The following is a 22,941-nucleotide window of genomic DNA, read 5'->3' as shown; positions in this document are numbered from 1 at the left end:
CATAAAGGGCAGATTTGTGGAGAACAGGACTAATAGTTGTCCTGTGGACAGATTCTCCCACCTGAGCTGTGGATCTCTGCAGCTCCTCCAGAGTTACCATGGACCTCTTGGCTCTTCTCTGATGAATGCTCTCCTTGCCCGGCCGGTCAGTTTAGGTGGACGGCCATGTCTTGATAGGTTTTCAGTTGTGCCATACTCTTTCCATTTTCGGATGATGGATTGAACAGAGCTCCGTGAGATGTTCAAAGCTTGGGATATATTTTTTATAACCTAACCCTGCTTTATACTTCTCCACCACTTTATCCCTGACCTGTCTGGTGTGTTCCTTGGTCTTCATATGATGCTGTTTGTTCACTAAGGTTCTCTAACAAACCTCCGAGGGCTTCACAGAACAGCTGTATTCATACTGAGATTAAATGACACACCTTATTTACCAATTAGGTGACTTCTGAAGGCATTTGGTTCCACTAGATTTTAGTTAGGGGTATCAGAGTAAAGGAGGCTGAATACAAATGACCCCCCCCCCCACACATATTTATTTCTAAAAACATTTGGAATCCATTTATCATTTTCCTTCCACTTCACAATTATGTGCCACTTTGTGTTGGTCTATCACATACAATCCCAATAAAAAATGTTTTTGGTTGTAACATGACAAAATGTGGAAAATTTTGAGGGGTGTGAATACTTTTCCAAGGCACTGTACATACATAGGCATTTAGAGGCAGAAAAAAACCACTACCAGAGTAGTAAGTAGTACTTGTGTTTAGGGCTTGGTGTCTTCTCCCCTAAGAACACGAGTACCACCCGGTAAAGCATTCCACCCTGTCCAGCCGCAGCCCACCGTAGACTTTGACATTCAGCCTGCAAGTGGGTCTGGAAGCTTCATCTATCCTGGGTGTGCTAAAACACCGGGAGGGACACCCTGCACCCAGACAGCTCCATGCGAAAAGGGCCTTACAGGGGAAATTAAAGTTGCCTATCAGAAAATATACAAGACGTGGAATCCTTTCTATCTTGTACACTCCTTTCAGTCTTTTACTGAAGGCTCTACATTCCATTAGCACTTCTAAATTTAAAGCCAGTAACATGGTCTCTAAATAGAGATTTCTGGTTTTAATTTTCACAACAATAATAACTTATTATGGGTGATGATGACTCAAAGGGTAGAGGGCGTGTGAAATTATGTCTTTGTTTTAATGTTCCCATCATAGAACCAGAGGATTGGATGGTTCCTAACTTCTCTTCACACACAAACTGCTACGCCTCGCTCCGGCACCGCTAATTCTTCACATGAAATTTTTGTAGCAACAACGGAAACTTTCAACCTAAGGGCCCATTGAGATATGCGTCTTCTATGCAGGACCATCTTATACCGGCACGAGGATGCACAGCTGTCGGGGGTATCTTTGTGCTGGGCTTCCATTCATTTCTGTTGGGACAAGCGGCTGCACAGGTGTCCTAATATAATACCACTGCCTGCCCTCACCTAGTTTTGGGGACTACAGAGACTGCTGTACATATAGTAAATGTGAAAAATTGTTCCCACAAAGTGCTAGTGCAGTCTGCTGATCACCAAACAAATTTGATTGTGATATCTTCAAATGTGCAAATCCTTCCACCGACTTTTAGGTAAGTATCCTACTCACCAGGCAGGATTGACACCCACTACAGGTAGTCAACCCCAGCAAACAGATACACTCCAGATAGCAGCAGCTCAGCTCATGTGTTTTGTCAGCAGCGTCTGACGTCATGACGAAACGCGTAGGATTCCGTGATCTGTGCCACGTCACTTCCGTCATTGTTTGGAACGCGGACAGCTTCCCTGCTTTTTTTCATGAGCACAATCTTATCTTCTGTCTTGCAAGTGCAATTCTGTAGTTTTAACATTACATTTCTTTAACGATACTACACCATGAAGGAGTTTTATTCTTTTCTTCCTGATATATGAATACCACTCATCTGGCGGTCGTGCTGTTCCTGAGCTGCTGCTATCTGGAGAGTATCTGTTTGCCGGAGTTGACTACCTGTAATGGGTGTCAATTCCAACACCAGCAAACAGATACTCTCCAGATTTTTTGTACAGTGTATGGCCAGCATGAGTGATCGGACATGTTGGAGAATCGTGTGAGAAATATAATTGAAAAAGGAATGCACACGAGTGCAAGAAAATAAGATTCCCGGAAAGAAAAGAAGGTTTCCAGACACGAAAACTCTGTAGATTCTTTCGAAATTCGACTCATGTATGGCCAGCCTAAAGAATGATATGTACATGCTGCTTACCTCAATTTGTATCACTTGCATCTTTGACATGAAATACCGGAGGAAAATCTCCTCCGATGTCCTTGTGCCCGCCCCCTCCGTTTCCTCTGCTGTCCTTGTGCCCGCCTCCTCCGCTGTCCTTGTGCCCGCCTCCTCCGCTGTCCTTGTGCCCGCCTCCGCTGTCTTCGTGCCCGCCTCCTCCGCTGTCTTCGTGCCCGTCTCCTCCGCTGTCCTCGTGCCCGTCTCCTCCGCTGTCCTCGTGCCCGTCTCCTCCGCTGTCCTCGTGCCCGTCTCCTCCGCTGTCCTCGTGCCCGTCTCCTCCGCTGTCCTCGTGCCCGTCTCCTCCCCTGTCCTCGTGCCCGTCTCCTCCACTGTCCGCCGCCTCCACTGTCCTCGTGCCCGCCTCCTTCACTGTCCACGTGCCCGCCTCCTCCGCTGTACTCGTATCTGTCTCCTCCGCTGTACTCGTATCTGTCTCCTCCGCCGTCCTTGTTCCCGTCTCCTCCGCTGTTCCCGTCTCCTCCGCTGTTCTCGTGCCCGCCTCCTCCGATCTCCTTGTGCCCGCCTGTCTCCTCCGCTGTCCTCATGCCGACTCCTCCGCTTTTCTCGTGCCTGTCTCCTCCGCTGTTCTCGTACCCGCCTCCTCCGCTCTCCTAATGCCCGCCTCTGTCTCCTCCGCTGTCCTCATGCCGTCTCCGCTGTCCTCATGCCGTCTCCTTCGCTTTCCTCGTGCCCGTCTCCTCCGCTGTCCTCGTGCCTGTCTCCTCCGCTGTCCTCGTGCCCGTCTCCTCCGCTGTCCTCGTGCCCGTCTCCTCCGCTGTCCTCGTGCCCGTCTCCTCCGCTGTCCTCGTGCCCGTCTCCTCCGCTGTCCTCGTGCCCGTCTCCTCCGCTGTCCTCGTGCCCGTCTCCTCCGCTGTCCTCGTGCCCGTCTCCTCCGCTGTCCTCGTGCCCGTCTCCTCCGCTGTCCTCGTGCCCTTCTCCTCCGCTGTCCTCGTGCCCGTCTCCTCCGCTGTCCTCGTGCCCGTCTCCTCCGCTGTCCTCGTGCCCGTCTCCTCCGCTGTCCTCGTGCCCGTCTCCTCCGCTGTCCTCCATCCCGTCTCCTCCGCTGTCCTCGTGCCCGCCTCCTCTGCTGTCCTTGCGCCCGCCTTCTCCGTCTCTTCCGCTGTCCTTATGCCCACCTTCTCTGTCTCCTCTGCGCTGTTCTCGTGCCCGCCTCCTCCGCTCTCCTCGTGCCCGCCTCTGTCTCCTCCGCTGTCCTCATGCCGTCTCCTCCGCTGTCCTCATGCCGTCTCTTCCGCTGTCCTTGTGCCCGTCTCTTCCGCTGTCCTTGTGCCCGTCTCTTCCGCTGTCCTTGTGCCCGTCTCTTCCGCTGTCCTTGTGCCCGTCTCTTCCGCTGTCCTTGTGCCCGTCTCTTCCGCTGTCCTTGTGCCCGCCTCTGTCCTCGTGCCTGTCTCCTCCGCTGTCCTCGTGCCCGTCTCCTCCGCTGTCCTCGTGCCCGTCTCCTCCGCTGTCCTCGTGCCCGTCTCCTCCGCTGTCCTCGTGCCCCTCTCCTCCGCTGTCCTCGTGCCCCTCTCCTCCGCTGTCCTCGTGCCCCTCTCCTCCGCTGTCCTCGTGCCCGTCTCCTCCGCTGTCCTCGTGCCCGTCTCCTCCGCTGTCCTCGTGCCCGTCTCCTCCGCTGTCCTCGTGCCCGTCTCCTCCGCTGTCCTCGTGCCCGTCTCCTCCGCTGTCCTCGTGCCCGTCTCCTCCGCTGTCCTCGTGCCCGTCTCCTCCGCTGTCCTCGTGCCCGTCTCCTCCGCTGTCCTCGTGCCCGTCTCCTCCGCTGTCCTCGTGCCCGTCTCCTCCGCTGTCCTCGTGCCCGTCTCCTCCGCTGTCCTCGTGCCCGTCTCCTCCGCTGTCCTCGTGCCCGTCTCCTCCGCTGTCCTCGTGCCCGTCTCCTCCGCTGTCCTCGTGCCCGTCTCCTCCGCTGTCCTCGTGCCGTCTCCTCCGCTGTCCTCGTGCCCGTCTCCTCCGCTGTCCTCATGCCCGCCTTCTCCGTTTCCTCCGCTGTCCTTATGCCCGCCTTCTCCATCTCCTCCACTGTCCTCGTGCCAGCCTTCTCCGTCTTCTCCGCTGTCCTCGTGCCCACCTCCTCCGGCCCCTCCCTGTCCTTGTGCCCGCCTCCGTGGTCCTCGTGCCCGTCTCCTCCGCTGTCCTCGTGCCCGTCTCCTCTGCTGTCATCATGCCCGCCTCTGCTGTCCTCGTGCCCGCCTCTTCCGCTGTCCTCGTGCCCGCCTCTTCCGCTGTCCTCGTGTCCGCCTCCTCCGCTGTCCTCGTGCCCGCCTCCTCTGCTGTCCTCGTGCCCGCCTCTTCCACTGTCCACGTGTCCGCCTCTTCCGCTGTCCTCGTGTCCGCCTCCTCCGCTGTCCTTGTGCCCGCCTCCTCCGCTGTCCTTGTGCCCGCCTCCTCTGCTGTCCTCGTGCCCGCCTCTTCCGCTGTCCTCGTGCCCGCCTCTTCCGCTGTCCTCATGCCCGCCTCTTCCGTTGTCCTCGTGCCCGCCTCTTCCGTTGTCCTCGTGCCCGCCTCTTCCGCTGTCCTCGTGCCCGCCTCTTCCGCTGTCCTCGTGCCCGCCTCTTCCGCTGTCCTCGTGCCCGCCTCTTCCGCTGTCCTCGTGCCCGCCTCTTCCGCTGTCCTCGTGCCCGCCTCTTCCGCTGTCCCCGTGCCCGCCTCTTCCGCTGTCCCCGTGCCCGCCTCTTCCGCTGTCCTCGTGCCCGCCTCTTCCGCTGTCCCCGTGCCCGCCTCTTCCGCTGTCCCCGTGCCCGCCTCTTCCGCTGTCCCCGTGCCCGCCTCTTCCGCTGTCCCCGTGCCCGCCTCTTCCGCTGTCCCCGTGCCCGCCTCTTCCGCTGTCCTCGTGTCCGCCTCCCCCGCTGTCATCATGCCCGCCTCTGCTGTCCTTGTGCCCGTCTCCTCCGTCTCCAGAATGGCTGAATGGTTGGCAGCTTGCTTGTACCTGACTGTAGAAGGGACATTAGATGTTCTTTTTTGTTGGGCAGACACTGATGAGAAGGTTCTGTGTTCTTTCTAAGTGATGTCAGTGCTGTATAATAAGTACATTTAATATGAATCCAATGTTTTCTTATTTGATCAGGAGTCTCCTCAGGACAGCGCCATCACACGTGACATCAACAGAACATTTCCAGCACACGACTACTTCAAAGACACCGGCGGAGACGGACAGGACTCTCTCTACAAAATCTGCAAGGTACTTAAAGAGGAACTCCAGTCTGCTCACAGAATCTGTAATAAAAAAAACATATTTGCCATTCTCAAACACACCCTTCAGGTCTCCAGTAAGACCCGGACACAGGATTAAAGGCTTCGTACCACCCAAGTCTGGGTCTTGCACACCCTTCAGGTCTCCAGTAAAACCCGGAAATGCACACCCTTCAAGACTCAGACACACACACCCTTCAGGTCTCCAGTAAGACCCAGACACACACACCCTTCAGGTCTTCTGTGACAACTGGACACACACACCCTTCAGGTCTCCTGTAAGACCCGGACACACACACCCTTCAGGTCTTCTGTGACAACTGGACACACACACCCTTCAGGTCTCCTGTAAGACCCGGACACACACACCCTTCAGGTCTCCAGTAAGACCTGGACACAGGATTGAAGGCTTCGTACCACCCAAGTCCGGGTCTTACACACCCTTCAGATCTCCAGTAAGACCCGGACATGCACACCCTTCAGGTCTCCAGTAAAACCCAGACACACACACCAAGACTCGGAGACACACACACCCTTCAGGTCTCCAGTTAGACTTGGACAAGCACACCCTTCAGATCTCCAGTAAGACCCGGACACGCACACCCTTCAGGTCTCCAGTAAGACCCGGACACACACACCCTTCAGGTCTTCTGTGACAACTGGACACACACACTCTTCAGATCTCCAGTAAGACCTGGACACACACACCCTTCAGGTCTCCAGTAAAACCCGGACACGCACACCTTTCAGGTCTCCAGTAAGACCCGGAGACACACACCCTTCGAGACCCGGACACACACACCTTTCAGGTCTCCAGTAAGACCTGGACAAGCACACCCTTCAGGTCTCCAGTAAGACCCGGACACGCACACCCTTCAGGTCTCCAGTAACACCCGGACACACACACCCTTCAGGTCTTCTGTGACAACTGGACACACACACTCTTCAGGTCTCCAGTAAGACCCGGACACACACACCCTTCAGGTCTCCAGTAAGACCCAGACACACACACCCTTCAGGTCTCCAGTAAGACCCAGACACACACACCCTTCAGGTCTCCAGTAAGACCCAGACATACACACACACACACCCTTCAGGTCTCCTGTAGGACCCGGACACACACACCCTTCAGGTCTCGTGTAAGACCCGGACACACACACCCTTCAGGTCTCCTGTAGGACCCGGACACACACACCCTTCAGGTCTCCTGTAAGATCTGGACACACACACACCCTTCAGGTCTCCTGTAGGACCCGGACACACACACCCTTCAGGTCTCCTGTAAGACCCGGACACGCACACCCTTCAGGTCTCCTGTAAGACCTGGACACAGGATTGAAGGCTTCGTACCACCCAAGACTCCTTGAAGCCTTCAAGCTCCAGCCCCTCCCCCTCTCCCAGATGCAGGGCCAGAGTTCAGCTTTAACATTAAAAATAGAGCAGACTTCTGGATAATGTGACTTGTGTTATTTGCCAGTTGTTGTGAGATTTGTGATTGATCGTTTTTGTCTGGTGTTGTCTTTCTCTCTTAGGCCTATTCTGTATATGATGAAGAGATCGGCTATTGCCAAGGACAGTCCTTCCTGGCCGCTGTTCTGCTCTTACATGTAAGTCTCATTCTTGTCTGGGCAGATCCTCTAGTGATGAGTCCGGAGTTGTGTGAATAGCGGTGTGTATCTCTGCAGATGTGTAACGATTGTAACTCATTCCGATAGACCCCGTGTGACCTCCGGTGTGACCTCCTTGTTTATGTGGGATGTTTGATAGAAGCACGTGTCTGGGAAGCGGCAGTGTTTATATAGGAAAGATCCGGAAAAGCTCTGACACAGGAAGCTTGTCTCTTGTCTGCTCCCACAGATGCCTGAAGAACAAGCGTTCAGCGTCCTGGTCAAGATCATGTTCGATTATGGACTCCGGGAACTTTTCAAACAGAACTTTGAAGATCTGCACTGCAAGTTCTACCAGCTGGAGCGCCTAATGCAGGTTAGAGGAACCCGGACCCCGGGCGTGTCCTGGAGGGTTCACTAATTTATGTTGTTGGTGAAAAAAGTGCATATAAATATAACTGAAATAAGAAACCAGTAATGTCCTCGTCTTATACTGTATAGCCGGGGTCTGCAAACATACTAAACCAGTTTCCCGTCCTTCAGACATTAGGAGGGCTGATGTGCCTAATGGGAGTAGAAAATGCCCCATCATTGGTATCAGTGGGGGGAATAGTGCCCCATCATTGGTATCAGTGGGAGGAATAGTGCCCCATCATTGGTATCAGTTGGAGGAATAGTGCCCCATCATTGGTATCAGTGGGAGGAACAGTGTCCCATCATTGGTGTCAGTGGGAGGAATAGTGCCCCATCATTGGTATCAGTGGGAGGAATAATGCCCCATCATTGGTGTCAGTGGGAGGAATAATGCCCCATCAGTGGGAGGAATAGTGCCCCATCATTGGTATCAGTAGGAGGAATAGTGTTCCATCATTGGTATCAGTGGGAGGAATAATGCCCCATCAGTGGGAGGAATAGTGCCCCATCATTGGTATCAGTAGGAGGAATAGTGTTCCATCATTGGTATCAGTGGGAGGTATAGTGCCCCATCATTGGTTTCAGTGGGAGGAATAGTGCCCCATCATTGGTATCAGTGGGAGGAATAGTGCCCCATCATTGGTATCAGTGGGAGGAATAGTGCCCCATCATTGGTATCAGTGGGAGGAATAGTGCCCCATCATTGGTATCAGTGGGAGGAATAGTGTCCCATCATTGGTATCAGTGGGAGGAATAGTGCCCCATCATTGGTATCAGTGGGAGGAATAGTGCCCCATCATTGGTGTCAGTGGGAGGAATAGTGTCCCATCATTGGTATCAGTGGGAGGAATAATGCCCCATCATTGGTATCAGTGGGAGGAATAGTGCCCCATCATTGGTATCAGTAGGAGGAATAGTGTTCCATCATTGGTATCAGTGGGAGGAATAGTGCCCCATCATTGGTGTCAGTGGGAGGAATAGTGCCCCATCATCAGTATCGGTGGGGGGGAATAGTGCCCCATTATTGGTATCAGTGAGGGGGGGAAATAGTGCCCCATCATTGGTATCAGTGAGGGGGGGTGAGCAAGCTTAATTCCCCCCATAGCAGGTAGCTTGCAATAGGACAATTGGGGGGGGTCAGGAATGCCGGTGGGGAACCTGAGAAGAGGAGGATCTGGGGCTGCTCTGTGCCAAACCATTACACAGAGCAGGTGGTAAGTTCGACGTGTTTGTTGTTTTCATTTTTTTTTAATGTAAGGTTTGCAATCACTCTAAGCTTTCTAAGCAGACCCAATTCCACCATTGTCAGCCTCCTAACAAGGAGAGGAAAACACATCCCGGTGTAATTTATGATACATTGGGCCATTGTTTCTTTGTGGACTCTAAAAATAGTGGAGAAATGGGAAGGTCTGGGGTGAAGCGCACACACTGATAAGCAGAGGCGGAAGCCAGAGCCGGGCCTGCAATGCACCAGCTGGGGCCTGAATTGGACACATAATAGATGATAAGTTCAGCGGGGTCAGTTTCCATTTACAAGCAGGTAATATAGTAATCAAGAGGAACCGACGGGCGATCCGCCAACAGCAGGACGCCGCGCATGCAATATATTAGTGAGGGCACCAAATATAAATCTGTTACCTGAAAGAAACACAAAAAAAAAACTGTCCACCAGATTTCAATTGATGTACATAAAAGTTTGAAAACAATTATAATTCGGAAAACACCGATACCATTTTTTTAAAAAATTTTTTTGAATATTAGCCAATGCCAATTACCGATCCCTACCGCAACTGTTTTGTGTACACTTCAGCAATGGAGCATTGAAAAGTTATTTACAAATGAAATTTTTTTTTTTTTTTTTTTTTTTTTTACACCTTGCACTTTTTTCCACGTAAAAATATGTTAAGGGAGTAAAAAAAATTTAACGAACAAAGCAAACAAAAAAAAAAGTTTTGATTATTAATAGTTTATAAAATAGAAGTGAACCAAAAAAAAAAATATCAGCAAGAAAATAAATAAATGGAGGAGAATAATGAGTTAATTAAGGCTGATTAGAGTAAATTAAGGGTTAAAAAACACAGAAACATTTTAATAAAAAACACAAATTTTTTTTTTTTTTGCACTTGACAAGTTACTTTAACCACTTCGCACCCAGGCCAATTCTGACATTTCTCTCCTACATGTAAAATTCATTATTTTTTTTTTTTTAGCTAGAAAATTATATAGAACCCCCAAACATTATATATGTTTTTTTTTTTTTTTTTTAGCAAAGACCCTAGAGAATACAATGGCGGTCGTTGCAACTTTTTATCTCGCACGGTATTTGTGCAGCAATTTTTCAAATTTTTTCAAAAAAAAAAAACAGTTTCATGCTTTAAAAAAAAAAACAAAACATTAAAATTAGCCCAATTTTTAATTTTTTTTGCAAAATGTGAAAGATGAAGTTACGCCGAGTAAATAGATACCCAACATGTCAAGGTTCAAAATTGCACACGCTCGTGGAATGGCGCCATTACGTAAAAATCCCCATAGGCGACGCTTTAAATTTTTTTTACTGGTTACATATTTTGAGTTATTGAGGAGGTCTAGAATTATTGCTCTCGCTCTAACGTTCTCGGCGATACCTGCGATGGCTTCTTCTCTTTGCTGAGTGCCCACCATTGGGCTCGACCCCAAGGCCATGCTCTGCGTGTCCATTGACACACAGAGAGCGGCTCAGCCCCGCCTCCTTCTGTCTGCTCACTGGCTGTGATTGACAGCCAGTGGCTTCAACTGCTGTTTCTGACCCGGAGGAGGGAGAGAGCTGCTGCCCTCAGGCACAGTGCCGGATCAATGATCGGGCTAAGGTGAGTACAATTGGGGGTGGGGGGTGCATATAGAATTCTTTTTCTTTTTTTTACCTTAATGCAGAGGATGCATTAAGGTTAAAAAAAAACTTCAACCCTAAGAACCACTGTAATAGTATTTTTAAAGCCCTAAGCCAGGGGTGGTTCTCTTTGACACTCCATGGAAGCCTGAATTTTCATACCACTAACATTATGTCCTCAGTTCATATTCAGCCCTTGAGTTGCATAGTATCTATTCTTGCTAAAACACTGTCAGCTGCACAGCATCGTTGGTTGCTAAGACAATGTCAGCTGCACAGCATCGTTGGTTGCTAAGACACTGTCAGCTGAACAGCATCGTTGGTTGCTAAGACAATGTCAGCTGAACAGCATCGTTGGTTGCTAAGACACTGTCAGCTGAACAGCATCGTTGGTTGCTAAGACACTGTCAGCTGAACAGCATCGTTGGTTGCTAAGACACTGTCAGCTGAACAGTATCGTTGGTTGCTAAGACACTGTCAGCTGAACAGCATCGTTGGTTGCTAAGACAGTGTCAGCTGAACAGCATCGTTGGTTGCTAAGACACTGTCAGCTGCACAGCATCGTTGGTTACGAAGACGCTGTCAGCTGCACAGCATCGTTGGTTACTAAGACGCTGTCAGCTACAAAACATCCTTAGTTGCTAAGACACGGTCAGCTGCACAACATCCTTGGTTACTAAGACGCTGTCAGCTGCAAAGCATCCTTGGTTGCTAAGACACTGTCAGCTGCACAGGGGATGCATTACGGATGTATCTGTTCAGCTGGCAGAGCCTTAAAAATCAAGGATGCGTTGCAGCTGACAGCATCTTAGTAACTGAAGACGCTGTCAGCTGCAACACATCCTTGATTGCCAAGACTCTGCCAGCTGAACAGATACATCCACGACGCATCCCCAGCCCTCTTCAGCTACTAGCCAGGAGATTCCCCAGCTGACTGTAAACAAAGGGGCGGGGTGCTGGCTGACATCATTGACCAAATATGGCCATTTCTGTACACGGGGTACATGTGGAGATATTGCAGAGACCTATTGCCTATTTTATTCTGACATGCTCTTTAATCGAAGAGTTCACTTTGGGAACTTTTTCATCTGTTTTTCTGTCTCTTTAGGAATATATCGCTGACTTGTACGCTCACTTCCTGGAGATCAGCCTGGAGGCCCACATGTATGCGTCACAATGGTTTCTAACGTTATTTACTGCCAAATTCCCCCTCTATATGGTCTTCCACATCATTGACCTGCTCCTGTGTGAGGTAGGTACAAACGTCGGCCAATTGTCAGCCTTCCCGACACTTTTCTATAGTCACTGTGAAGGCAGAAAATCCGAATAGTAAACTCGTATATGACCCTGTAATAAAAGCTGTATATAATATATATATATATATATATATATCTATATACTGTATATTATTATTATTATGCAGGGTTTATACAGCATCAGCAGTTTGAGCAGCACTTTACAATATAAAGGCAATTCATACAATTCAATACAAGAGGGTTAGGAGGGCCCTGCCCCTGAGAGCTAACAATCCAATACAGGGGTCTCCAAACTTTTCATTAGGTGGGCCACAGTGTATATTTTACAAATACCCGTGGGTCAAAAAAAAATCAATGAATAATAAATGAATGAAAACATAATACTTGTTAAAGCAAAGCAAATACATTTCATCAGGGTCCCCATTACAGCCCTCCTTACATCAGGGTCCCCATTACAGCCCTCCTTACATCAAGGGTCCCCATTAGAACCCCCTTACATTCAAGTCCACCTTTGGAGTCCCCCCCCTTACATCAGGGTCCCCATCAGAGCCCTTTTTATATCAGGAGCCCCCCTTATACCAGGATCCCCATTGGAGACCCCCTTATATCAGGATCCCCTTCAGAGACCCCCTTATACCAGGATCCTCATTGGAGACCCCCTTATATCAGGATCCCCTTCGGAGACCCCCTTATATCAGGATCCCCTTCGGAGACCCCCTTATATCAGGATCCTCATTGGAGACCCCCTTATATCAGGATCCCCTTCGGAGACCCCCTTATATCAGGATGCCCTTCGGAGACCCCTTGATATCCGGATCTTGCTTGGAGTCCCCCTTATATCAGGGTCCCCTTCGGAGACCCCCTTATATCAGGGTCCCCTTCGGAGACCCCCTTATATCAGGGTCCCCTTCGGAGACCCCCTTATATCAGGGTCCCCTTCGGAGACCCCCTTATATCAGGGTCCTCTTCGGAGACCCCCTTATATCAGGGTCCCCTTCGGAGACCCCCTTATATCAGGGTCCCCTTCGGAGACCCCCTTATATCAGGGTCCCCTTCGGAGACCCCCTTATATCAGGGTCCCCTTCGGAGACCCCCTTATATCAGGATCCCCTTCGGAGACCCCCTTATATCAGGATCCCCTTCGGAGACCCCCTTATACCAGGATCCCCTTCAGGGACCCCCTTATATCAGGGTCCCTATCAGATCTTTTCTATACATCAGGGTCCCCATCGGAGCTCCTCTTCACATGAGGATCCCCTTAGGAGCTTCACTTTACATCAGGGTCCCCACCGCTGCTCCTCTTTACATCAGGGTCCCCCATCAGATCTCTATACATCAGGGTCCCCATCAGAGCTCCTCTTTACATCGGGGTCCCCCATCAGATCTCTATACATCAGGGTCCCCATCAGAGCTCCTCTTCACATCAGGGTCCCCATCAGAACTCCTCTTTACATCGGGTTCCCTATCGCTGCTCCTCTTTACATCAGGGTCCCTATCGCTGCTCCTCTTTACATCAGGGTCCCCATCAGAGATCCTCTTTACATCAGGGTCCCCATCAGAGATCCTCTTTACATCGGGGTCCCCATCGCTGCTCCTCTATATACATCAGGGTCCCCATGGGAGCTCCTCTATACATCAGGGTCCCCATCGCTGCTCCTCTATATACATCAGGGTCCCCATCGGAGCTCCTCTATACATCAGGGTCCCCATCGGAGCTCCTCATCACATCAGGGTCCCCATCGCTGCTCCTCATCACATCAGGGTCCCCATCGCTGCTCCTCATCACATCAGGGTCCCCAGCGCTGCTCCTCATCACATCAGGGTCCCCATTGGAGCTCCTCTATACATCAGGGTCCCCATCGGAGCTCCTCTTTACATCAGGGTCCCCATCGGAGCTCCTCTTTACATCAGGGTCCCCATTGGAGCTCCTCTATACATCAGGGTCCCCATTGGAGCTCCTCTATACATCAGGGTCCCCATTGGAGCTCCTCTATACATCAGGGTCCCCATCGGAGCTCCTCTTTACATCAGGGTCCCCATCGGAGCTCCTCTTTACATCAGGGTCCCCATTGGAGCTCCTCTATACATCAGGGTCCCCATCGCTGCTCCTGTTTACATCAGGGTCCCCAATGGAGCTCCTCTTTACATCAGGGTCCCCAATGGAGCTCCTCTTTACATCAGGGTCCCCATCGGAGCTCCTCTTTACATCAGGGTCCCCAATGGAGCCCCCCATATATCACAGTTGAGTGGGAGAAGTGTAGACCATTGTAGGTAGACCAGTGTAGTCTCCGCTCATCAGCTGCGGGCCAGGTGTGGCCCCTGGGCCGTAGTTTGGAGACCCCTGCTCTGATAGGTACTCTGCCTTCTGTGATATAAATAGGATGTGATCTGTGTGCAGTTCTACATTCCACACTGCTGCCTCTCACTGGAGCGTCTGGGGGATTGTAGGTTATGTACGACGCCGTCTGCTAGACCCCACAACTCGGGGGAATGAACTGCAAAAGGTGAAGTCAGGTCTGATTACAACTCTATAGATCACGTACTGTCCTGCACTGACCCCTGCTGGTCAAACAAGATACTACAACAACTAAAAGAAAACTCCATTTATATTTCTGTTCCTGTATTGAAAATTTTTATATACACCACAAGAAAACACAGGATAACTCCAACGATATGAAGGTTACACATCACTGTGCAGTACATACAGAGCGCATATACATCGAACGTTATGCAAGCCCCGGGTTATACACTGAAGACCAGTCCGGTGGTCAGGTTAACGGCACACTTTCAATTCATAATTTTTCTGGAGTAAATATAAAACGATCCAGTGTTCCCAGAATGTGAGACAAATAGGTATAAGGCTGCAGTCACATCTGGCGTGATTTTGAGCGTTTTTTTTTTTTTCCGAGCATCTGAAATGCGCGTTCTTAAAGCGCATTTGAGCTTTGGCTTTTTTAATTAGCCAATACAGGAAAATATCATCATTTTTTATCATTTGTTGCCTTTATTTTTCTGCTTTTATTTATTTCATAGTTTTTATTATTTTTCTTTTTACTTTTTTTTTTAAGGGGTTAAGGGTTAGGGTGTAAAGGTTGGGGGATAATTTATTATTTGTTAGGGGTTAATATTAGCATTGGGGTTTAGGGATTATTATTAGGGGTAATATTATGGTTAGGGGTGATATTAGGGTTAAGGGTTAATATTTGGGGTAATATTAGGGTTAGGGTTTAATATTAGCAGTAATATTAGGGCTAATATGGTTAGGGGTTAATATTAGAGTTAGGGTTTAGGGTTAAAGTGGATGTAAACTCTTTTTTTTTTTTTAATTAAGGCTTGCACCTTGTACAGTATAGGAGTTGATGTCATCTGTGCCCAGTCTTGCCACGAAGAGTTAATCCAGCTCTGAGCAATCCTCTTATCTTTTTTTTCAGTGAGATAAAAACTGACACACAGAAAAATAGGAGTCCTTTCTCCCCCCTTGCTGTGAGTGATGGGTGATTTTACATATCTCATGCACAAGCCTGAGAGAGACATTCAGTGTACTTCAGATCCCTTCCTCCTCCTTTCTTCTCCAGCTCTCCCAGGATTGGCTGCTCAACACCTCGGCATGATTGGGCGTGCTGAAGTCATGTGGTTACTTTCCTGTCTTTTCACTGGATGTTAGAGATCATAGCAGAAGTTAAGTGTTAGAAATACACGGGAGAAAATGCATATTGACAAGGGGAGTGTAGAGGTGGGCGGGGAGTCTACTGACATCACAAGCTCCACCCACAGAGCTCCGGACAACAGACCCCGCCCACAAAATCTGCAGTTTTTCGGGTCTCATAACAGACAGAGGGGAGACATTTAACAGGTGAGGATACATGCAGGAGGCGTGTATATCTTTATGAATGACCACTATGGCAGGAGTTTAGAAAGGATGAGAGTAGCTTTACATCCACTTTAAGATATTAAATGGGCTAATTAGGGGTAATATTGGGGTTTAGAGGTTAATAATAGGAGTAATGTTGGGGTTTAGGGGTAATATTAGGGTTGGGGACTAGGATTATGGTTAGGGGTTAACATTAGGGGTGATATTAGGGTTATGGGTAATATTAGGGGTGATATTAGGGTTATGGGTAATATTGGGGTGATATTGGGGTTATGGGTTATTGTCCAATTTTGGTGATCCTGTGCCTATTGTAGCCTCAGTTTCCCGTTCTTAGCTGACAGGAGTGGCACCCGGTGTGGTCTTCTGCTGCTGTAGCCCATCTGCTTCATGGTTTGATGTGTTGTGAATTCAGAGATGGTATTCTGCATACCTTGGATGTAACGAGTGGTTATTTGAGTTACTGTTGCCTTCCTATCATCTGGAACCAGTCTGCCCATTCTCCTCTGACCTGAACAAAGCATTTTCCTCCACACAACTGCCGCTCACTGGATATTTTCTCTTTTTCCCACCATTCTCTGTAAACCCCGAGAGATGGTTGTGTGTGAAAACCCCAGAAATACTCAGACCAGCCCGTCTGCCACCAACAACCATCCCACGTTCAAAGTCACTTCAATCCCCGTTCTTCCCCCATTCTGATGCTCGGCTTTTCAAAAATGTGAGGGGTGTACTCACTTTTGTGAGATACTGTAAATGCATTAAGTTGCTGCCATGTGATTGGCTGATTAGCAATTTGTGTTACCAAGCAATTGAACAGGTGTACCTAATAAAGTTGCTATATATGTATGTGTGTGTGTGTGTATATATATTTGTAAATTTTTCTTTATTTCTGTATATTTTATTTAATTGTTGTTTATCTTGTTTACAGGGAATAAGTGTCATCTTTAATGTCGCCTTGGGCTTGCTAAAAGTAAGTGACTTATCTTTCTTCAGTCCATATAAGCCATTCTAATATCTGTTTTTCCCTCCTAACAACACCTTGGCACGCCAGCTGTGCTGAAACTACCAATCCCATCATCCCTCTGCCTCCGGGAGCCATTCCTGTGGCTGTCAGAGTCTTGCAATGCCTCATGGGATGTGTAGTTTCACCACAGCTGGAGTTGCCAGGGTTGCCTACCCCTGGTCTGTCTAATCTAAGGTGGGTGGATTTTTTTTTTTTTTTTTTTTGTTTCTTAGCTAATATGTTATATTTTGCTTGTTTCTGAAAGGTTGATTATCTTTTGTGCATCTGAAATCCTCTCTGCATTTGGGGGTATAATCCTTTTTTCTGCCACAATTCTCTTTTTTTTTTTCATCGTTGTGCACATTTAGCAGCTGTTACATTTTAATTAACTCCCTTGGCTGTAAAATGACTAGCATAGCCCGGTATATTTTTATGTGGTTTTGTGACCTGGTGTTGCATAATTTACTCGTCAACTAAAGCCGCGTTTTAAGAACTTTTATAGAAGAGGCAGAGACTGAGCATGCGGTGCGCCATTCCAATAAAAAAAAAAAGGCAAGCAGAAGGCAAAGGACTATTCACTAGTGTCTCAAGTGGTCTCTCTGCTGCTGATCTTTTACTGTTCCTGACTTACACGGTGTCTTGTTTTTGTGTGGAGATGGCCAGTTTGGTAGAGGAAGGGCTTTGCTTTAGAGCTGCTAGCAATCTTATGAATGGTGGCTGAATATTTGGGAAGCTGCAGGAGAGGCGAAGGAAGCACAAATCCACAGAATGAGTAAAGCAGAAGCAGGGAGATCCATACACTGCTGGTCCTCAGGTACTGCTTCCTCTCCAGCAAGGAGAACAGTGATCAGCACAGTAGTGACATCACCAAATCTCCAGAGACTACCAGGTTTGAAAGCAGGGAGATTCTTACACTGCTGGTCCTCAAGTATGGCTTCCTCTCCAGCAAGGAGAACAGTGATCAGCACAGTAGTGACATCACCAAATCTCCAGAGACTACTAGGTTTGGAAGCAGGGAGATCCTTACACTGCTGGTCCTCAGGTACAGCTTCCTCTCCAGCAAGGAGAACAGTAATCAGCACAGTAGTGACAAAACCAAATCTCCAGAGACTACTAGGTTTGGAAGCAGGGAGATCCTTACACTGCTGGTCCTCAGGTACAGCTTCCTCTCCAGCAAGGAGAACAGTAATCAGCACAGTAGTGACAAAACCAAATCTCCAGAGACTACTAGGTTTGGAACTGGTAGATCCTTACACTGCTGGTCCTCAGGCACGGCTTCCTCTCCAGCAAGGAGAACAGTAATCAGCACAGTAGTGACATCACCAAATCTCCAGAGACTACCAGGTTTGGAAGCAGAGAGATGCTTACACTGCTGGTCCTCAGGTTCGGCTTCCTCTCCAGCAAGGAGAACAGTGAGCAGCACAGTAGTGGCATCACCCAATCTCACACCAAACCTCCTGAGACTAGCAGTCAGAGGCAGCAGTGCCTTAGATTAGGGATCTCCAAACTACAGCCCTCCAGTTGGTCAGAAACTACAATTTCCATCATGCCCAATCATGTCTGTGAATGTCAGAGTTTTACAATGCCTCATGGGATGAGTAGTTCCGCAACAGCTGGAGGGCCGTAGTTTAGAGATCCCTGCCTTAGATTATCTGGCACTGCAGATGTTCAGTAGTGAGGCTACAGAAAAGGGGTTCCTAGGCACAGCTTCATATAGTGAATGAAGTGGAAGCAGGGAGATCCTTGCACTGCAGGTCCTCAGGTATAGCACCGTATTGGCATCACCAGATCTCACTCCAAACCTCCTGAGACTATATCAGTCATAGGCAGCAGTACCTTCAATAATCTTGCACTGCAGATATTCAGCTATGAGGCTAAAGAACAGGGGTGCCTAGGCACAGATCCATAAAGTAAATGAAGCGGGAGCAGGGAGATCCTTGCACTGGAGGTCCTCAGGTAAAGCTTCCTCTCCAGCAAGGAGAACAGAGAGCAGCACAGTAGTGGCATCACCAAATCTCATTCCAAACCTTAAACTTTCTCTGACTAGCAGTCAGAGGCAGCAGTGCCCTAGATGATCCTGCATTGCAGATATTCAGCGTTGAGTCTAAAGAACAGGGGTTCCTAGGCACAGATCCATAAAGTGAATGAAGTGGAAGCAGCGAGGTTCTTGCATGGTAGGTCCTCGGGTACAGCTTCCTCTCTACAAGGAGAACAGTGAGCAGCACCAGTATTGCCTGTCGTCCTGTTATTGACCTACAATGCCTCGTTTCTGTGTGGAGACGGACAATTTGGTACAGGCAGGGCTTTGCTTCAGAGCTGCTGGCAATCTGATGAATGTTGACAGAGTATTCATGAAGCAGGAGGAGAGGTGGAGGAAGCAAAGATCCACAGAATGAGTAAAGCAGAAACAGGGAGATTTTTGCATGGTAGGTTCCCAGGTACAGCTTTCTCTCCAGCAAGCAAAACAGAGCGCAGCACAGTAGTGGCATCACCCAATCTCACTCCAAACCACCTGAGACTAGCAGTCAAAGGCATCAGTGCCTCAGATGATCTTACAGTACAAATATTCAGCTATGAGGCTACAGAACAGGGGTGCCATATAGTGAATAAAGCAGAAGCAGGGAGATCCTTGCACTGCAGGTTTTGGTACAGCTTCCTTTCCAGCAAGGAGAATAGTGAGCAGCACAGTAGTAGGACTTAGTCATCAGTATTGCCTGTGGTTCTGTTATTGACCTACCATGTCTTGTTTTTGTGTGGAGACGGCCAATTTGGTACAGGCAGGGCTTTGCTTCATAGTTGCTGTCAATCTGACGAATGGTGGCAGAATATTCAAGAAGCAACAGGAGAGGTGAAGGAAGCACAGATCCACAGAATGGATGAAGCAGAAGCAGGAAGATTCCTGCACTGCAGATCCTCAGGTACAGCTTCTTCTCCAGCAAGGAGAACAGTGAGGAGCACAGTAGTAGGACTGGCCACAAGTATTGCCTGAAACTGATCCTTTTCCTGTTACTGACCTACCATGCCATAGAGGTGGCCATCTTGATAGAGAGCAAGGTTTTGATCCCTCATGTCAGAGCTGCCCACCTTATGACTGGTGGGGTAATGATGAAGAGGTGGAGAAAGCACAGATTCACAAAATGAGCTAAGCAGAAGCAGGGAGATCCTTGCACTGCAGATCCTCAGGTACAGCTTCCCCTCCAGCAAGAAGAACAGGCAGCACCACAACAGAATATTTACCAGTTCTTAAAAATTCCGCAAAGCTAAGCATCGCACCTGCGGCATTTTTGCAGCCCTGTTCGGCTGTATTGTGACAATTCAGATGGGAAGTAAAACAGCTCCACCGTCCGGTTTTACCACCCCTCTGAAAGATCCCTTTAATTGTGTTTTGTGCTGTATTTGTAGAAACTTGTAGATACATTTCTATCCCCTTTCATGTTTCCCTCTTCATTTATATGGACACTGCTCTGCATTTGTCTCCTCAGACCTCCAAGGATGACCTGCTGCTCACAGACTTTGAAGGTGCTCTGAAGTTCTTCCGCGTCCAGCTCCCGAAGCGCTATCGTTCTGAAGACAATGCTAAAAAGCTGATGGAGCTGGCCTGCAGCCTGAAGGTACCCGCTATGACTGATTTCCCTAATAACTCCTTTCTTTGTTTCCGATGATTCGTAACGTGATTCATGGATTACCGGACATACTTGTGACCGAACGTCCAGACTGTGGGGTGTTTGCTACTGTTTCGTGCGATATTTGTGCTGCCAGCTAAGCTCCCGGCTTGAATCTCCAGTCACCTGTGGTTAGTTGTGTATATGAATGCACATCCACTGTGCTTTATTAATGTAATCTGTGCGATGGCAGCGTGCCTGCTCATTGTACCCTCCATGTCTGCTGATCGCACAATGCCCCGGGAGCTTGGAGGAGATTTTTCAAGCTCTACTGGCTGCATAAATGGAGGAAGCTCGGATGTCGCGTCACAGCGGGCAAAAACACCACCTGTGATATATAACAATGGCAAACTTTTTTGTTTCAAGTTTATAGTTTTTCTTAAACTGACAGTGCACATATTTTTATGTTCATACTGTTTTTTTTTTTGTTTTTTTTTTAAAATAATGCTATCCATTAACCCCTTCAACACCGGGCACTCCCCCCCCCTTTCTGCCCCTGGGCAGCTTTCAGCTGTCTGAAAATGACAATTGCGCGGTCATGCAGCGCTGTACCAATATGACATTTTTATCATTTTTTTTGAGACAGAGCTTTCTTTTGGTGGTATTTAATCACGGGGGGTTTTATTTTTTGCTTAAAAAAAATGAAAAAAGACCGAAAAATTTTGAAAAAAAAATTTTTTCTTTCTTTTTCTGTTATAAAATTTTGTAAATAAGTAAGTTTTCTCCTTTACTGATGTGCTCTGATGAAGCTTCACTGATGGGCTGCGCTGATGGGCTCTGATAGGTGGTTCTGATAGGCTGCGCTGATGGGCGCCGATAGGCTGCACTGATGGGCGCCGATACACTGATGGGCGTCGATAGGCTGTGCTTATGGGCTGCGCTGATAGGCTGCGCTGATGGGGTGGCGCTGATGGGCTCTGATAGACGGCACTGATAGGCTGGCGCTGATGGGCTCTGATAGACGGCACTGATAGGCTGCGATGATGGGCTCTGATGGGCTGCGCTGATGGGCGCTGATAGGCTTCACTGGTGGACGCTGATGGGTACTGATAGGCTGCACTGATGGGCACTGATAGGCTGCACTGATGGGCACTGATAGGCTGCACTGATGGGCACTGATAGGCTGCACTGATGGGCACTGATAGGCTGCACTGATGGGCACTGATAGGCTGCACTGATGGGCACTGATAGGCTGCACTGATGGGCACTGATAGGCTGCACTGATGGGCACTGGTAGGCTGCACTGATGGGCACTGGTAGGCTGCACTGATGGGCACTGGTAGGCTGCACTGATGGGCTCTGGTAGGCTGCACTGATGGGCTCTGGTAGGCTGCACTGATGGGTACTGATAGGCTGCACTGATAGGCTGCACTGATGGGCACTGGTAGGCTGCACTGATGGGCACTAATCAGAGTAAATGTGTGCTGTCAAAACAGCCTGTTACCGGCTCCCCTCTCCTCATGCTGTGACAGCGCATGAGGAAAGGAATGCTGATAACCAGCAAGTTTTACGTGTGATCAGCTGTGATTGGACACAGCTAATCACATGGTAAAGGACTGCTGTGATTGGCCCTTTACCACAATTACAAAGTGCGCCGGGAGTGCGGGAGGGACGTGGTTCTGGGAGGACATCCATGGATGAGCCATGGTTGGTGGACACCTGCCCATCACACTCACTATATGACCAAATGTTTCTGAACACCTCACCATCACACTCACCAGATCACCATAATTTTGAGGACACCCTCCAAATGATGGGGTTTAGGTGTTTCCAGTGAAGGGTACAGTTAGTGCTACAGCATACAAAGACACCAATGAAGGCCCTTTTCTGTTCTAGTATGACTGTGCTCCTCTACACAGAGCCAGCTCCCTAATGAAATGGTTTGGTGAGTTTATTTTGGAGAATTCCTTGGATGTGCAGAGAGCCCTGACCCAAACCCTACTGAGCACCTCTGTTGGTGGCCAATTCCCCCATCTCCATCACATAGCTCAATTGTTTGCTTAGGGGTTAGGATCTAGAACTTTTTCTCCTTCCTTGCTTTCTGGATTTGTTGTTCTGGTCGATGAATTTTTATTCTGATTGAGGACGTTTGTTCCTTTTTTTTTTTTTTATTATTATTATTTTTGAGCCCACCATTTTTTTCTCTGACACGGCTTCGGGACGTCCCATCTATGGATGGAGATCTAGCTCTGTTCTATGAATTGAATAGAAAATACGATTTTTGCACTCGAAAAAAACTTTTCTCTGAGTTTATTGAAAGATAGAACGCCTGCCCAGTTTTATGGTTGTCTCGTTTTTGTTGTTCCTACTATTGCTGGCTACCAATTGAGCTATGTATTGCGGATGAGGGGTGGCGGGGTGGTGGTGGTTTGGCCACAAATGGGGCTGCCCCTGGGGTGTTTTTTTTTAATTTTTTGGTTGCACCTAGCTCTTGCAGGTGGTGAGTGATATCAAACCCATCCTCCATGAAGATCTGGCTGTGGTCTTCAATGAACTCAGAGAAAAGTTTTTATGGGTGACTACAAAAATTCCAGGAATTCAGCTCCTTTGTAAAGATGAAGGCACACTATAAGTTAAAGGAGAAGTACGGGGAAAGGTCGTTTGGCTGTACTTCTCCTGTGCTCCACAGGAGTGGAGTTCATTCTGCACTCCTGTGACCAGTTTTCAGCAGGAGGCCAAAGGCCTGCTGTCGGCTGACGTCACAAAGCCGGTCCAGGCTCGGGCAAGATCACGACAATGAAGTCGGGATCCGCC

The 22,941-nt window shown here is 48.8% G+C and overlaps 1 protein-coding gene across 1 annotated transcript in view; it reads left to right on the top strand.

Annotated features, from left to right (window-relative positions):
• RABGAP1 (RAB GTPase activating protein 1) overlaps positions 1 to 22,941 on the top strand; it is a 174,443-nt gene that overhangs the window by 104,569 nt on the left and 46,933 nt on the right. The window contains 6 exon segments of the mRNA XM_073600710.1: positions 5,387 to 5,500; positions 7,044 to 7,118; positions 7,369 to 7,494; positions 11,507 to 11,650; positions 16,451 to 16,492; positions 20,008 to 20,136. Coding sequence (XP_073456811.1) covers positions 5,387 to 5,500; positions 7,044 to 7,118; positions 7,369 to 7,494; positions 11,507 to 11,650; positions 16,451 to 16,492; positions 20,008 to 20,136 — 630 coding nt within the window.

Source organism: Aquarana catesbeiana, linkage group LG09 (genome assembly GCF_042186555.1).
Source record: "Aquarana catesbeiana isolate 2022-GZ linkage group LG09, ASM4218655v1, whole genome shotgun sequence".
Taxonomy (NCBI): Eukaryota; Metazoa; Chordata; class Amphibia; order Anura; family Ranidae; genus Aquarana; species Aquarana catesbeiana.
This window is presented reverse-complemented; position numbering and strand designations above follow the sequence as displayed.